The sequence below is a fragment of the Hippocampus zosterae genome, chromosome 2, assembly GCF_025434085.1.
Source record: "Hippocampus zosterae strain Florida chromosome 2, ASM2543408v3, whole genome shotgun sequence".
In the NCBI taxonomy this organism is placed as follows: domain Eukaryota; kingdom Metazoa; phylum Chordata; class Actinopteri; order Syngnathiformes; family Syngnathidae; genus Hippocampus; species Hippocampus zosterae.
This window is the reverse complement of record NC_067452.1, coordinates 24,987,663-25,005,577: the sequence shown is the minus strand read 5'-3', so window position 1 is coordinate 25,005,577 and position 17,915 is coordinate 24,987,663. Positions and strand designations below refer to the sequence as shown.

Here is a 17,915-nt window from a genome sequence, read left to right as displayed (position 1 = left end):
CTTTGATTTTTGACGATACTCCTACGATGGATTAACTAAAAAGCCCAACCGGCAACACAATCACCATTATTTAAAAAAAAATGAGGAACTGTCGGCAGTCAACATATAGATTTCGTTTTACTGAGGCGCTTGGATGAATCAGCTTGTTTGTCACCATACTGGTACCTGGTTTTGAGCCTTCATCCACGGAGCCATTGTAGACTTGGTTTTTGAACTCCGGTCTGTTGTCGTTCATGTCGATCACGAAGATATACAGATCAATGGGGTTCTCCACTTTGTTTCCATTCATGTCCACAGCATGTGCTCGGAGCTAGAAGACACAGTTTCAATTAGTCCTTCAGTTCCTTACGCGGTAGGTTCGAGTTTGTACACGTTCAAGAGTATATGCAAACATATTTGAACATATTTGCAGTGTAAGTTCAACATATTGATAAAATGGAGGCTAAATGATAAAAAGATAGCAATGTTTACACTCTTAATCAGCACATGTAGCGATATAACATAGCTAGCTTTGTGGCTTTATGGAGAAAACTGCTGTTTTTAGCATTGAACACTTTCATACGTACAGTGCTTTCCAAATACGTACAAATGAGTTTGCTAGTCAAAGATGTTTGTTACACATTGACAGTTCCACACTTCCGTTCAGACATGCTTATGGTATGTATCATACTGTTATTGATGCCCCCCCCCCCCCCCCCCAGCCCCACGTTTCGTTTAAGCCCAGACCCCACATCTCCAATGAACCCCTCACCATCTTAGCCCCTGGCTATGGGCCTGCAGATGTACTGGCTAACATTCATGGAATACTGGATTGCTGCTTATGTTGGGATTTCTACCTAAAATGGAGAGTTTGCGGTTGAATTTGCCCTTCTGTGGTTTGGTTGATAAAGTGTAAATAACTAAAATACATCATTGTTAATTGGTTAGTTCTATAATATGTCATGGAAGAAATTATACTGCTATTTTTCTTCCAATTTCTACTGTCCCACTTGCTCTGGAATAAGATTAAGATATCCTTTATTTGTCCCGCAATGGGGAAATTACAATCAGAATTCAGAAAGGAAAAGCGCTGGGTAGGGAGAGAGAAAAAAAAAAAACACGCTCGAACTATCCTCTTCCGAGGATAATTTAAGTCCAGGATAAAAAAAGACCCAAGCACATGAATAAGCATATGACGGTTACAACAAGTCACAAGACATAACATGTATAAGCGGGAGGATAGAATAAGTTTTTTTTAGCTGAGCAGAAGATAATACAAGGGCACATTGTATGCCTTACACTGTGGAAAGTGCCTTTACACTTTAATTGTACAAATTAAATTTCGTATGGTAGCTATCGAATGCAAATGTTTGTGTGTGTGTAAGAAAGGGAGCTCATTGCACACAATGCTCCAAAAGAGATAAACGTAGCCTTGACAAACACCCAAGTGAAGGTAAAATAAAAACAAACATTTGTATTATTTGTCAACATTCCTAGAATTAGGCTAAATACTCCTACTATGAATGTTCACTATGGGCCTATTATATTAAAAATTGTTCGTTTATTGCGTGAGTTCATCCGAGGACCAAAAAAAATAAACAAGTCGAGGACAATCTGAGGTCACAGGCAACATTATGGCCTTGCTAGGACATGCACTGTATCACTGTATGATAATGTCCTGTTTCCTGACTTCATCTCTAAACGTTGTTGTTATCTTAGAAGAAAGTATAACACGAGACAATGTCTTGGACTGGAAGCTGTGTCTGTTTTACAGGGCAACTGTAAGTCTGAGTCTGTATTCCATTTAAGGCAAACAGCGCTCTGCCTGCTTGCATCTCGGAATAACAAACACGGTTGGCTCATCACAAATTCCCCTCAGCTGTGCTCGGATCAGTGGAATGGGATTTCACCAGGAATCAAAACATGGTATACACTTTTTGACAGCTTTGCTTTCTATGAAGTTGAGTCAAAAAGACGAATGTTAAGGATAACAATGTGAAAAGATAACTGAATAATCAGGGGAACATTGGGATTGGAGGATTATCCCCCTCCTCGACATGATAGGTGAAGGTCTACTTAACAGACTGAAGAGAGTTTCCTTCTTTCGAAACCTGGACTCACTCACTTCTGTTTATATCTCCAAGCATGACTTATTCAGTGATATTCCAGTCTGCTGGAAACAATGTTGAGTTGATATCAAACGGCGCTTTCCTTTTACTCTGTCGAATAAAACAGTGGCTTATCTCTTCTTTTAAAAATGCCAGAAATCAGTGTCGAGCAAACAACCATTGTGGCATATGAGAGTTCTACCCTATGTGAACCAAGGTATACTGATCAAAAGCGAAGTAAAAGTCGGGGGATGAAAGCCTCAACGCGGGCGAAGGCTGAACAAGTAAATTGACGAAATCACATTTAATTGTGCTGTCATGTATGGAGAATTGAGGTACTCTCTCATCTGTGCTTGGTTGATGGGGAATACGCTTTGTGGCTCCTACAAGGATATGAGAGACAGATAAGTGAAATCGCCTGCAGGCTCCATTGCAGCGGGACATAGAATGAGCAACATCCTTTGCAGGGTTCTTCTACTATGAGATTTGAAGAGCTCCACGAGAGCCGATCCGCTCCTCGTCACCATTTGCTTCCTTTCTCCACCTCCAAAGAAATTGCATCTGTAGGTCTCCTCGAGGTTAATTTAACTTTACTTCTTCCACTTCATTGTCTGATCTGTCCTGCACCCAATATCCGTGCACTGCCATCCCATCTTGGCGGCCGACAGCCAGGTCCTTTATCTCAGCCGGCTCTCCTCCCATCATCCCGCATGCGGTCGCACTCTTAATTCAGTAGCGTGTTGTGTTTAAAGAAGGCAAAATGGAATTTTGGATTTACGTTATAAGTATTAAAAGCATAGCGGCCAGTGTCCTCAACTGCAGTGATGCCCAACATTAATTGGGCAAATTCACATATTTTAAGTTCGATAACCCACACGGCACTCCACCAAACAGATTTATCACAAAAAAGAGGAAGTTTTCCCCTTTTCATAGTCAATCGTTTGTTTGTTCTCTCTGTCACTATAAATTGCAGGCTTAGATAGAGGAACAAAGAAACTTTATTTGTTTTTAAAAATATTTTTTCACTAGTTAAGTGAAGTTTGATGGTTTCAAAATGCTTTTCAACAAAATACAAAAGGAGTTTGTTTCCTTCCGTCTTTGAAGTGGAATTTTGTTCGATAAGTACAATTTTAAAATGAAATCAATCCGTGTGATTTTTAATTTTTTGGGGATCATGTTAAACATGTGTAACTTCTTGTAAATCTTACAGCCACTACTGTAAGATTTCAACACAGGAAAAATGCACACAGCTTATTATCGTGTCTCACCATGCCAATGTATTTCACAACGGCTTTCTGAACAACCAATCGGGGGTTGAACTCAGCAGCTGTTGCCTTGGCAAATCAGCTCATTGATTGAAGTTTCTTTTGGGGAATAAGGCTGCTCATCTCGAATAAAATAGGTCAGGGGCGCTTGGTTAACTAGTCTATGATTTGGATTTGATTTACATATAAGAGACAGATAAGAGGGAGAGCAAGTTGGGCATAGACGAGGAAGGTAAGAATGCTACTTTTGATAAACCCTGACACCTAAAAACAAATGCAGTCATGGTTAACGACATTAAGCGACGAGTTTTATATAACAACACAATCTAGCAGTGGTCATATCCTGACAAATATTTTGACAGACTGTCATGGCTGTGTGCGCGTGCGTGTCGATAGACTCACGTGGTAAGATGACCGATGTTCTCGATCCAGAGGTTTGGTAACAAACATCTTTCCAAGCACAGGCTCAATGTTGAAGACCTCGTTAGGTGGCTGATCTGCTCCCACCCCAGTGATGCTGTATCGGATGGAGATATCCTGGTCCTGGTCTGAACGAATCTGTGGCACCACGAGCAAACAGAATAATACACAATTAATAACATTAATGAGAGAAAATAACGAAACACACGGGTAACACACCTCTTTTGGTGCGACTGTATATGTGCAATATTATGAGCTGCTTATTATTCAAAGGGAAGCTTGTGATCTGCTGCCTCTAAGTTTAATCATTTTGTCCTTGCACTGTGATCTTGGCAAGATGATATTGCACTTTTTTTCACAGGAAGTGCTAGCGGAAAAACCCACAAAAACAACACGGAGGGCGCGACTGTTATGTTGACGTGCACACACATTTATCACCAACTGGCATTTCAAGTTATCGCACGCTCAAGGACTCCATTAGGGCTGCTGCAGGGATTGGCCTGTTGGCAGTTCAAAAATTAATTCAATGTTTTGAAGAGAAAGAAAAAAAATTACCATAGATTTATTTGATGAGATTTATTGTTTAATTAAATCGTCGCAGACTACCTGATACCATGCTGGGAATCCAAACAGGTGGTGAGCAAAAATAATAATCAGACAGGGAAATGGAAAACTATGCAAGTGTGTACCTGCCAATGTGGAGTAAACATTTTGCATTGGTTCATGCCGTTTGAATGTTCTGCAGAGTCGTTTGAACGTATTGGGTAAAGTGGTTTGAACGCGTTTTGGTGAAGTAGTTTGAAACGTGTTGAAAGATTCAAGGGTAATGCTTCTTCGATGCATTCACAGATGCAAGGCATCAAACGTGTGGACGTAATAGCATGAAAATGCGAGAGGCTTGAATTCCGCCTGATATTTACAAGGTCATTTTGTACTTGACAAAATCAATACCGTGTTGAAGAATAAAGTGTTCAAGGTGCAAGGATGAATGGGCATGAGGCTATTATCACAGTTTGGAGTAGTTCAGTTTTAGCAGCTGAATCAAGGCTAAGTTGTGAAATTAATGAACAATCGTTTTCATAATCGAGATGTCAATCTCAATCAAAATAATTGTGATTATGATGATTATTATTACTATTTGTGCATAATGGACCAGTGCTCGTGAGCATATACTCCACATTCTTATGTGAGAATGTTGAAACATGGATGGTAAACACCAGGTGTGAACATGATGAGACAACACGCTATTAAAGAGTGTAGCATCGCAGAGTAATTAGGAAGATTGGTACACATCGACAAGTGCAGCGGGCTTGTGATCACACAAGTACAGAATGCCGCTGAATTTTTTTTTCCCCCAAATCAATCACTCGCACTTCAGTGGAGAGGTTGAAGTTGACTTTGTCTTTCATCAATTGTGGAACCAATTTAGCCTCTCGTCTGACACGGCAGGAATGGCGTGCTGCTGCCTAAAAGGGGCCCGAGCAACTAATAAGGCCATGGGAAGGCTGTTCCATACAAGACAGGTGTCATCCTGCCTCGGCGCTCTGGTGCCAAAAAAAAAAAATAGCTGTCACATCACAGATACTGCCTATCACCTCATCGTCAGGCTCAACAGGAAAAAGAGTTGTGTGTCTAATCCAACAGAGGTGAAGCATCACCAGCTCCAGCCAGGAGAAGATGATAAGGAGGTGTCACAATATCCTGTCACTGCTAATTGTGCAGGTGTGCATGGGGTGTTTTCTTGGGAGGATTTCTGCAGCCTTGAGATTGAACAAACAACAGGCTAGCTGCAGTTCAACCCTAAAATGGGCACCCACCTTAATTACGGTGGATGATTGATTGCTCGACAGATCCTCAATTAATCCACAAAGGTAATTCACTTCACAACAGACAAAAGGATAGGCCAGCGTGGCAGCTCCAGCTTCCTACTGGGTCCCATTTGAAGATAAAAGCAATTATCACACTCCCATATGTTGAAATCCTTCCGGCTCAAGCCCTGTTTCTCCTCCCCGTGCCTTGTCTCGACACTTCTCTCCCCCGCCCTCCTTTCCAAGTCGTTACTCAGGCTCAGTGGTCCTCCGCCCATTTCGTCTGATCTCTCCCCTATGCTGCGCTCTCCCATCACTTTCACTTGCTTTGCTTCGGGTCTCTGTGAGGACAGACAGCATGCATGAAAAATGAAATTACTTCAGTCCGTTAGCTTTGGCAGTGCCGAATAAATCCTCCCCAGATAGGAAGTGATAGAACTCATAAATTCCATTAGGGGTTCCTGTTCGTTTTGATTTTACTCATGTTTTCAAGCAGTCCTGTTTGGAGTTGGTATCGCACATGCTCCTCGCTCTTAGTCCAGGCCATTCGCGTTCACGTGATATGGATGCATATAAGGATACGTTTAAACGTGATCGAGGACTTATTCTCAAAATGATCCCTGTTAACGAGCAGCTGTGAAAACAGCTAAAAAAAGTAAGAATTAATGCAACATGAATTGCAAACCCGGAGCTAGTCACATAAAATTCAGACCTCTGCTCCACCATTGTTGCATCTGTTCTGAAGCTGTTCATATGCATGCTCAGGGATCATTTTAACTTCAACTTTCTATTCATACTACAGTTTCTTTCCATTCCATCCTTGTATTTGGTATTCAAATACATTTTTAATGTGTGTGTAAAAGTGTTTTGTGGACCACTCTCCAGCCCCAGCTGCAATAAAGTGGGTTCAATGTTTTCCTTTTTTTTCTCCACAACAATATATGGCAAATTCATAAATCCAAATAACAAAAAAACACAATGTCAAGAAGAAAGAGTTTGTTTGAAATGGCCAGCAGAATACTAATCCAATAGAAGACCCCCGTAAAAAAAATAAAATCAATCTGCCATGGGTGAAATAAACACAGAAAGAAAGGAACAGAACAAATATATTTAACACACTGCAAGTAAGACATTCGAAAAACCGATTTGTGCAAAAACATTTGGAGGAAGTCATCCTTACGAATGGAAGGAAAACAAAATAAGTGCCTTGATTGTTTACAATGGCCATATTTTTCATCCATTCGGAACAACTACAATTAAGTACCCCCCCCCACCCTTCAATTAGCATACACAGTCCAATACAATTCATCTTATTTTGTATTAAAATCTTTGAGTCACCCTCTGCATGCTCCTGCATTCAAATAATATCTGTCAAAGCAAGTCAAGCAATTAATTAACAAAGCAATACATCATTTCCTGCAGGTAATGTGCCGAAACTGTAGTCTGAATGAGAGCGAGGCTAAAATTTCAGGGAGAAGCTAAACCTCCAAACAAAATACTCAAAACAACAAGGAAAAGCTTGTGTTGGCATGACAATATGGAACAGTCTAAATGGGGAAAGTCAACAATGTCAAAGCATCAATCACAACAAATATCCCAAAATAGTTTGGAGAAGTATAGAGAAGAGGAGGCGCTGTGTCAAGTGCAGGGTATGCAATGAGCTGGAGTATATAGTGCATGTTACAAGGGTTTTGATGTTATTTGTAAGATAAGCTTATAATGTCTTTGCAACCTTGAATGAACCCTGAGAAAATAACATTGGCTGGGTTCACGAACACTCGCTAGCTTTCGTCGCTCCGTTAACACGGCCTTAAAAGATGATTATGTACATATCGATATATTTCTAACCGGAACGAATGAATGCAGTTGGATTAGATGCGATTTAAATAGTTGTTTTGGTCCACACGTCCTATTTATTGCTTTTCGTAAAGGACAGACTATGGCTGCACGTGCTGTTATATAGCCAAAAAATCCAAATTCAATGTCTCTGCCATTATGTAGTTACTTCAGTGCCTGAGCTAACACAGATGAACAAATGGTGACTGCAGACAAGGATTTTTATTATCTCAGTGCTTTGCCTTATTTGGAACAATGTGATTCGACATTTAAAATGGAAACAAAATAGAGAATAATAAAGATGTTTTCCGTTTTATCGAGTCTGTTCGATAAGAGAGTTGCGCTCAATGTGCCTTTGTGTCAGTCGAATAATAGCTCGAGGTGATGCATGGGACTATATTAAAAGACCATCTTCCGCATTCGTCAGAATAATATGGAGACGTTGAAGTTAAGCAGTCAATGACTTTTCCTGTTATTGCTGCAAGAAAGACGTCTGGACTTTGATAGTGCACACTTCTGCCAAATGAGAGGTACTATTCTACCCGGAGGTAACAATGTAATGCCTCTCCCGTCTCCTCGCCACAAAAAAAAAAAAAAAAAAAAATCAAAATAAGCCAGCAATTGTCGTTTCAGACAAAGATTGGCCGCAACCTTTTGCTGTGGCTTTTCAGGGTTGTGGTGTGAGGGCTTTCTATCTTGTGCCTGTGTCATTTTTTCATTAGGGGATTGATTAAATTGTGAAATGGGGAAAAGTGATGGATGTATGAATAACTTTCCAAGTTGCTCCCAGAGGCTTGGACAAGGACAGAATCAAGGACCCTTTGGTACTCACGCTTCCTTTCCCAGCAAACCCAATCTGGGTAATTAGAGTAAAGAGCGTCAGGGACTTCAAGGGTATGGAAGCCACCATCAAAGCCACATGCACTGTACACCTTTTTTTGTGTACACGCACGCACACAATGGGGTGGCACGCAAATGTCGACAGGAAATGGAGGAAAAAAAGGGTGAGCAGATTGAGGCCTTTTCACACTGCATCCAGCACAGCTGTGCTGTCGACCAACGGATCCATTCAGTGGGTGCCGTTGCTGCAAAAGAGTGTGCTCTGTGCCACCATCCACTGATAGAGGTGGTGGCGGAGTGACAACAGCAAGAGATTTTGATCAAGTTGTGCACTGAAAAAAAAATGGTGATGAATTTACTCAATTTAATGTCATCTAGCAGTTGCACAAAATAAAAGGTTCTGGAGCCAAATAATTTTTTGGAGTGGTAGCCTGCTTATAAAATGTTTCTGGATCCAGTTATTTCTTGCACCCGCCTGACGAAATGACATTGAGTTGATTTTAACACACCCTTTTTTCAATGTACAGTACATTCTCGTGTACACTAAAAACAAATACTGTATTTGGCGAATTTACTAAATAATATTATGACACGAAATAAAATCATCTGGATCCAGATAGATTTTTAAAGACTTTACATTGACTAAAATATGTATCTCGAGACAGATGATTTTATTTTGTGTACCCACTTGATGAAATGAAATGGAATAAATTTGACACACTACTTTTTTTTTTCAGTGTATCGATATCTCGGGCACACGGCAAAATAAGGCACAGCAATGCACGGCGATCCTCAATTCTTGGAATGTATGTGCCAGAACATACCAGATTGGTTAAAAATGGGGGAAATACATACTTCTATTTGCATACTTGACATTGAAAATATTATCTTAAAATAAAATACATCACAGCCATACATTTTTTACATCCACTCCTCATAATAAGAAAAGCAACAACTTTACGTTGAAACCGGGTTCAGTAGCTGAACAACTCGTGTCAAATAACAGCAAGGCGCAAGTGCCGCTGTCATCTTTGCATTTTGACCCACAGTTGGCACCGCAAAAAACAGATGCAGTGTAATCAAGCAAGCATTCCCTTTCTTGCATGAGCTTCTTCTTTGGAAACTCACATGGAAGAAGTACAGCAACAGCTGGGCTTGTCTACACATCTGGGCAGATCACGTGGCGAGAAAAATCATTTGGGCAACTGGCATCTCGTAGCTAAAGGACGTCCAAGGATACCCGTCTGAAAGGAGGGTGGGGATAAGGCGGGGGGGCAAAGGTGTTATTGCTGAGCAGTGGGTGCGCCTGGTATTGACCGGAAGCCTGACAAAGCGTGGCTGCTCCCTGCCAAATTGAAGCCATGCAGCACTTCATTGCTATCTCTCATTAGCACACATGCACACATCACTACGGGCCAACTTGCTAACCGTGTGCACGTACACACACACACTTACTGTAAATGCACCCTCTCCAAGCAGCGCAGCCTCTTGGCAAGTCAAAACGTTTCCGAGGGATGTTCTGGCCCCCACTCAAGCAAGCTTGCATAGGATTCTGCTTGGCAAACTCCACCTCGGTGACGGTCCAACTGTCATCTTGACAAATGGACCTTGGAAGAGCACGGAGGTATGTGTTTGTGCGATTGTGCTTGTATGTCTGCCGAGAAGTCACGGCAATGCATTTTTCCCACATCGAAGAGGTGCTGGATCACGCACCCGACATGCAGATTGCTGGTCTGCACACATTATACGGGTATTTGGGACTGAGACACATTGGAATTTACCGAAGCTGGCAGAGGTGTCTTTCTTCACACGAGGTGCTCTTCCAAGAAAAGAGGGCATATACTATGTATAGCAAACCAGTTCCGGTGAAACCACCTCACAAAAAGAAGCCCCGATGAACCATAACATTGTCTCTCATGGGCCACAATGTCAGGCATGGTGCAAGGAGCCATGTGTCATTCACTTTTTATGAACAATGTGGGACGTAAAAGCTTTTATAGGCTGTTAACAGGAAACAATCTTTTTTTCTCTCCTAGAAATGAAGATCAGATAAAAATGTAAAAAGCTTAAGGGACTATTGGCTGTATACAGTCAAGGTTAAAGGACAAGTTATAAAATACAGGCACCTTTTTATCTGGTGCTGGACTGTGTATTGTCACAGCTTTCGTTTTGATACTCTGTCATGATTTCTTAACAATACAGGGATGTTTTTTTTTTCTTTGTACTGGAGCTGGCATGCTTTATAAAGATCTCAATGCATTTTTGTTGGGCAGTGAAGGACTTCGACCAAAGGCTCCCAATGACAGCGAGCGTTATACTTGAATGAGAAGACCCAGACCGGCACCCGCTATCTTAGACAATGTAAATGGGACCCCACTATTTATGGTAAATGCTTTGCCTGATACTCTGAGATGCCCCGCAAAAATATAATCATAATAAAAAACATATTTTTTTCCCCAAAAATCTGTCTCTTGTATACTCCAATGATGTTGATTGTGTACTGGCTTAGACAAATGTGCCACCCGCTTGCCACCTAAAAGTAGAGGACAACCCAAGATTAGTGTGATTACTCTAGCCACACCGCTAACACGCTGTTTGCTGTCAAGTGCGGCTTTTTTAAAAACAGCACATTAAAATGATCGAATGTCTATTTGCAGACATCATTTAAACATTTTAGATTCTTTAACATCAGTTTTTTATGTCATGGACTTGGCTTATTTTGCTTTCTGACCTTGTCATGTCGCTGCCATTGCCTTTCAGCGTGAAGTTAGTGATCACTCTCGAGATAGTTGAAGATAGCGATTAATATACTGTATGTGGCAGTGACGTGCAATTTATGCTGAAATATCAAAGAAACCCCCTCCGACCCTGCCGTAGCTTTAAAGTAATGTGCAAAACACAGCTTAAGACCTCTGTTTAGATATTTGATCACTTCCCTGGAGATGCCACCCTCACCCCCACAGTTCCTCACTGCTACCCTCTCCCAGCAGGTTCCTGTTCTGAATATCTCTCCACTAGTTCACTGCACATGATGTTTTTTCATGTCTTCTGAAGAATATAGATTTTTGGCTCTCATTCCTTCTGCCGATCCCTGAAGTCACTGAGGCCACTCGCAGAGGGGAACCACACAGAGGCTGTTTGTTAAGCTGTTATTTATCTCCTTCATAAAGTCGTCTTCATCGCCTATTAAACAGCCCAGAACTGTTGCCCTTGACTCACACATAACTCTTATGTCTTTTGCTAAGAGATGATTTACTATTTAATTTCACATCGACTCAACCCGAGAGGGAGCCTGCCTTCTGCTGCCTGATGTCATATCAGAGGAGAATGTGCTTTTGGAGGGGCTTTAGGGCAAAATATGCATGTTTACGCATCATCTGGGTGAACATGAACAAGTGGGTGGTTGATGTGGCTCTTTTTTGTGGTTCATTTTGACTTGTGCTGGAAGCTCAAGGCCTAGTTTTTATTCAACAAGCCTGTAGCTGAAAAAAAATGTTCTCTCTGTGAAATAAAATACACCAAAGCTAAATGTTCCCCCATGTAAATGTCTACAGCTGTGCCAATTTTGAAATAATCAGATATTAAACCACTGTGATTACATACAGGACTCCGAAAATTGCAAAATTGCTTTAAGGAAGTAAATTAATGTTAATACATTGATGACACTATTTTTTGTGTGATAGCATTTTAACTGGTCAGTTACCAATTGTTTGACAGAACACATTCATTTTTGGAGTTGATCCTTTTAGTATGAAACAAACAGCCTGGTTGGAAAATCTTCTGAAGCATACCACCCACCCACCCCTGAAAAAAACAAAAAAAGACTGCAACATCAACCTCGTAATTATTTTTTCTTTTTTCCCCACAGCCTGTGCAAACCATTACGTTGATGTTACTCGTGTTAAGTCTGGCCCACCATGATGAGCGGAACAAAAGTCAGACATGCGTTCTCAGCAACCTAAGCGGCTTCAATCCATCATCCTATCAATACTACCCGGCACTTTATTGTTTTCCAAAGGCTGCTGAAATGTATTGCTGCAGCTCTCAATTCATCTCCTATACACTTTCAGAAATTTAAATGCATTCATTTAATGAGGATCCCTCCGTCAAAAAAGGCTGATTTCGCTCTAATGAAAAGTCCAATCGAAAGCAACAAGCTATAATATCTCATTGGAGCCCTTTTCGTAAATTATTGTTGATTGTTATGTCAAAACAAGCATTCTAAAAAGTCTAAAGACTATTTCTAGCTAGTAAAATGAAACGAAACATATCGAGTTCAAAGATATGGAAATATGTCACTTGTGGCTGTGATTAAAAGTTCAATTAATGCAAATGTGTCTGGAGCCTATCGCAGCTGACTTGGGGCGAAAGCGGAATAACCGCTGAACTGGTCGCCAGGCAGTCACTGGGCACACATGGAGACAAACAACGATACACACCCACATCCACACCGCCACTGAGTGGGAACCAACCAACACTGCCCGCACACAAGTCAAGGAAGTGTACCACTACCATCAGCGATCTTGTCTCGTCTCATGGATCCATTTCAGTTCTTCCATGTGCAAACTCTATACAGGAGGAGATTGGAACCCAAAGCACTGAATCGTAAGACACATGTGCCAACCACAGACCAATGCGCTGCCCCCCATCTTTCTAGGCCCCTTGAAATGACATTCACCAAAACTCAAACCAATATAAGGTCATTTTCATGTCTCCAGTCTATGAATGATTTACATGTCCTAAATACCTTAATGTGTCCTAGTGCACTCACCTGCTCTCTAATAGTGTCACGCTATTCAAAAAAGATGGTCAAATTGCTTTCGTGGTCAAATGTTTCATTCATGAGCAGACACGTCAAATACGACAGAAAGGAACACGTTCTTCCATCACGAAGACTCCATTAGCCAGTGTAACAATGTAAAGCACTCTCATCTTTCTGCAAGGGTGTCTTTATGCCATCACAACTCATGGCTGGTTATCAATTTTGATCTCAGAAAATATCTTTTAGGGTTGTTGTTTTATTGTTTGTTTGTTTTTTGGGGTTTTTTTTTCAATAGTCAGAGTGATTGCGTGTGTATTTTATTCAAACAAAGTTGGATAAATGGCTTCCATTCTATTTTACAATAATAATGACATTGTTGTGTGGTTCCATTATTGGTCCATGCTTCTGACTTTCGTTATTCCATTTCCGGTGAGTTCCCCCACACCCAAGCACTCCTGGCCAGGACTAATGGCAGGACTGTGTCAGTAAAGGCAAACAACTGCAAAGGGTTAAAATCGGCCCAAATAAGTCATGTAAGTGACTTGCTGCGACAATATCAGATGGGAAGCCCAACGTCACAAGAACCTTTTTTGGATGTATTGGTTTATTCAAACTCTCATAGCTGCTATGTTGACAACAACAGCAAATCGTTGCAATGATGTACTCAAATGCAATCCAACCTCATGTATTTTAAACGGGTATTTCTGAAAGAGTGCTGTCAGCTTTACTGCACAATAGCCAATTGTTTTACAAAGTTACATTTGGGAGGAGCTCCATTCAGTAAGGAGAAGGAAATAAAAAGCCTCAGTGAGCAGTGGAGTATTCTTCAAGTGCATACCCTTAAAACCGAATATGGACACATAGCAAAAACCTCACCTCATCATTTTTCTCAGAAAACTTTCATGGTTCCCAAGGAAATTATCCTTGGGAACCATGAAAGTTGGGCCTGTGCAAATCATCATACTGATGATGAATGTGGAGATATCGCAGTCTGGAACAACGTGGTGAGCAGACATGCAGACATCCCCGGATCCAACGCTGCTTAAATCCATCAGCGTATCAATATCACACTGTATATTTAGCCAAACGGCGGTTGTTTGAGCTGGAGTAAAACTCACATCAGGGGTTTGGAACAGATATATACAAAGTGAATACTCCAGGAGACGAAATCAAACAAAAATCTTTAACCAGCCAACACGTACTATTGAGCAAAACAAATAAAATGCTGACATGACTGTTTGAGTGGTACACCCAAGTGGACCAAAGTCTTTCACTTCTCATGCACTGTACAAAGACTCACATGATAGCTCTGCAGAACACATTTTAAGGTAATGGCTTCATATTGGCAGGATGTCTGCCAAAAGTGGGGCATACTATAGTAAATTTGAGAACAGAATCTGTAAATTATGGCCAACAATGTAAAAGTGTACATGCGTACTATTTTTCTTATCCAACCTGAATAAAGGGAAGGAATCTACGCTGTAACACCCCCCCCCCCCCCCCCCCCCGCACACACACACACCACCACCAATACAAGACAGCAAAATTGGATATTTTAGGTGGACAACCTAACACGCCTATGCGAAAAAAAAAGTGTGTTGAATTTACTTAATTTTCTACCACCCAGTGGTTGTACGAAATAAAATCAGCTGGATCCAGATATATATTTTTAAGTAGACTACCCATCTATATATATATATATATATATATATATATATATATTTTTTTTTTAAATAAATCTGGATCCACATGATTTCATTGTGTGCAACCACTTGACCAAATAAATGTGTTGGCTGACTGGGTTTTGATGACATGGCATGCAACAGGGTGGGAGGAAAACAAACAAGCAAATAAAACACATGAAGCGAGTAAGTCAGAGAGGTGTTTTGTTGTTTACATCCTTGTTGACCTCACGCTGTCTGTGTTAACCAAATCAGCGTGTGGGGTACTGAAACACACTCTTGTGAAAATATGGCACCTACCTAGTCTGTTAATTTTTTTTGCTCAGGGTAAAAGCACCCGACAAAGTATTAAGACATGATATCTATGAGAGTAGCGGCCAGGGATGTGCGGGAAATCAGCAAAAACAACAACGATGACCGTGACCTTATATTAGATATTCCCTTTTTTTTGTACAGTGTATAAAGGTCGTTGAATACAAATGTTTTCAATTCAGGTCCAAATTTAAATCTAGGCTTATCTTATATTTTGGGTTCCTTTTAACGTGCATTTTTTACAGTCATGAACTTCACCACACACTACTGGTAGTGGCAGCTATTTGAGGAACTGCAGCATACATTTCCGTAGGATGTTCTCTAGCTCTGTGCAGTTCCACAAAATAGTCTCACAGTGAACGACCTATTTATTGCACCATGATCTTTACTTTCACCATCCTGGGGACTGACCAAAGGACTCAAAGAAAAAGAAAGTTTACAATTTGTTGTCTTGTGTTCACTTTTTTTCCGGATGTAGCAGGACAGTGACGAAACAAAACCCCCAAAATAAGCACCGATAAAAAGCCAAAAATGCAGCACATGATCCTTTGTTTGCTGCTTGTCTAGTACAAGTAATTCCTCTCGCTGCTTGCGCATGCTTATTCTCTGTTGTGTTGTGGCTTTATGTGTGTATAAGCATTTGTCTTTGCAGGTGAGAGATGAAAAATATGAAGGGGGCAGTTACGAAAGTACTGGCCAGAGGTCGGATGAGCAGATGCCAAGAGGGCGCAAAAGACCCAAAGGTGGAAACCAGGAAAAGAAATATCTTTGGAAGCACAAACAAAGACGAGGTTCTAATTCCATTGTGAGACCTACATTCACTCTGGAATGTTTTCTTTCTTTCAGGTGTTTGGTTTTCTCGTTTCTGCTGACGTCTTTTTTTTCGGAGCTTGAAAAAAATGAAACATGATTTAAAAAAATGTAAATTTAAGAAATAGCAAAGCTAGTAAATCTTGACAAAAGAAGGTGCTGGATCGAACTAGGAAAGCATTGACTGCGAAGAAGATTCACAAGCAAATTCTCCACAATGGTGCCCATTTTACTCGAAAGGCAAAAATGCTTCATGAAGCACTTGTGATTATTTAGGCCTCTCTTGGTTTAAAGATGAAGTGGAAGTTTCAACATTTCCATTCCACTAGTCTTGCTTTTTGAGCCAAAAGCACCGTTTAGAGGAGTCAAAAATATCACTTGTTTCATGAAGCTTCATTTTCCCATCACTATCTTTTACCATATATCATATCATATGATATCATATCATATCTTATCATATGAGAGGACAGCAACTAACAGCATGACAATATTCCCAAAATATTCATACACCCATCAATTTTCTGTACCACTTGTCCTATTACAAACTGACATTGGGTGAGAGGCAGGGCACACTGAGGACTGCATGACAGTAAATCACGGAATATTTTAACATTTGAGGACATTCAATTCCCCACACTTTTTAAATGATTACAGACATCATATGAGATTATATCGATCCGTTTTTTTCCTCCAGAGAATAGCTTCTGAAATCGTTTGCTAAATACTAGTAGGCAGCAGTATTATTATGTAAAAATCACGATTCATTTCAATCTATGGAATCATCACCAAATTGCTTTGTATAAAAGCAGAGATGCTGGGTGACTTTCATATACTCACTAATGGAAGCTACCCCATACTTCATGGCCATAGATAGATAATTCAACAAGGTTTTTGTCATGAACGCAATTCAACAGCCACATTCCTTTAAAACGTAACCAGTTGTGTCTTTTAAATTCATTTTGAACTGAATTTATGAATGTATAGTCTCAACTCTCAATGAGACCTGTGTTCCTACTACATATATCTAATGTGATCTGATCAACTCTTTTCTGATCTGATCTTTTGCTCCTCTTTCTTACACTTTCACTGTCTGTCTTTCAGGTGTTTTTGTTGTCGCCGCGTCTGCCTGTGAAGCTCAGCAGCCATTAATCACTGGTAAACACGAGCAGAGGACACCTTAGGGAGGGGAAAGTTCTCTCATTTCTGCTCAGAAAAATGATTTTCCCAATGCACTCCATGGAGAGAGATATGGAAACTGGAGCACAGGTGTTGCCACAAGCACAATAAACTTTACCCAATGCATTGCAACCCACACTAGATCTAACAAGTTTGCTCAGAGTCTGCATTGCAGGCCGATTGGACTATTTCACACGATAACACTGGCCAGTGACAAATAACCAATGCAATGTATTTAACTTTTCATCATCAGTGGTTACGCTGAGCCTTCTAATTTGAAGGCCAAAAAGGTCAAGGCTAATCATTCAAAGAACTTGCCGCTGTCTGTTAGTACTGGGCAAGTAAAGAATAAATGTTACACAACTAGAAGTCACGCCACAGCATAAAGCCACACAGCAGCAAGCTTTATCACAAACTGGGGCCACCTACCGATTATAAACATTCTTGAAAGTCTGTAATTAAAGCACATCTTGTTTAGTTTGAAGTCCAGTGTGGTGGTGTTTAGAGTTAAAAAGATGAAAACTGTGTGTACAAGTCCCGTGAATGAAGAGTTGACGTTGCATGCTTAATGCATGAGCTGAGCTCATTCACACAGTGTGATCATCGGGAAGTGAATGATAATACACACAATCATTATTTTATCCATATTACAAGTGAAAATGGACACATTTTAATCAATGTGAATCATATCAAGTCAAGTCAACAGTATTCATAGAGCACTTTCAAACAGCCATCGCTGCATACAAAGTGCTGTACATGGAGCAATTTAAGATGCACAATAAACAGTAAGACAAATCGGTAATAAAGGCGGTAGAAAGCACCAAACAGTAAAACCAAGAACAATCTAAGTCATGCTGAGTCGAATGCCAAATAATACAAGTGAGTTTTGAGGAGGGTTTTGAAGATGGACAGCGAGG

The 17,915-nt window shown here is 40.6% G+C and overlaps 1 protein-coding gene across 2 annotated transcripts in view; it reads right to left on the bottom strand.

Annotated features, from left to right (window-relative positions):
• LOC127595520 (cadherin-4-like) overlaps positions 1-17,915 on the bottom strand; it is a 244,865-nt gene that overhangs the window by 55,769 nt on the left and 171,181 nt on the right. For both annotated transcript variants that reach the window (XM_052057102.1, XM_052057103.1), the window contains 2 exons: positions 3,755-3,910; positions 166-310 (listed from right to left, as the gene is read on the bottom strand). In XM_052057102.1, coding sequence (XP_051913062.1) covers positions 166-310; positions 3,755-3,910 — 301 coding nt within the window. The remainder of the gene's footprint in view (positions 1-165; positions 311-3,754; positions 3,911-17,915) is intronic.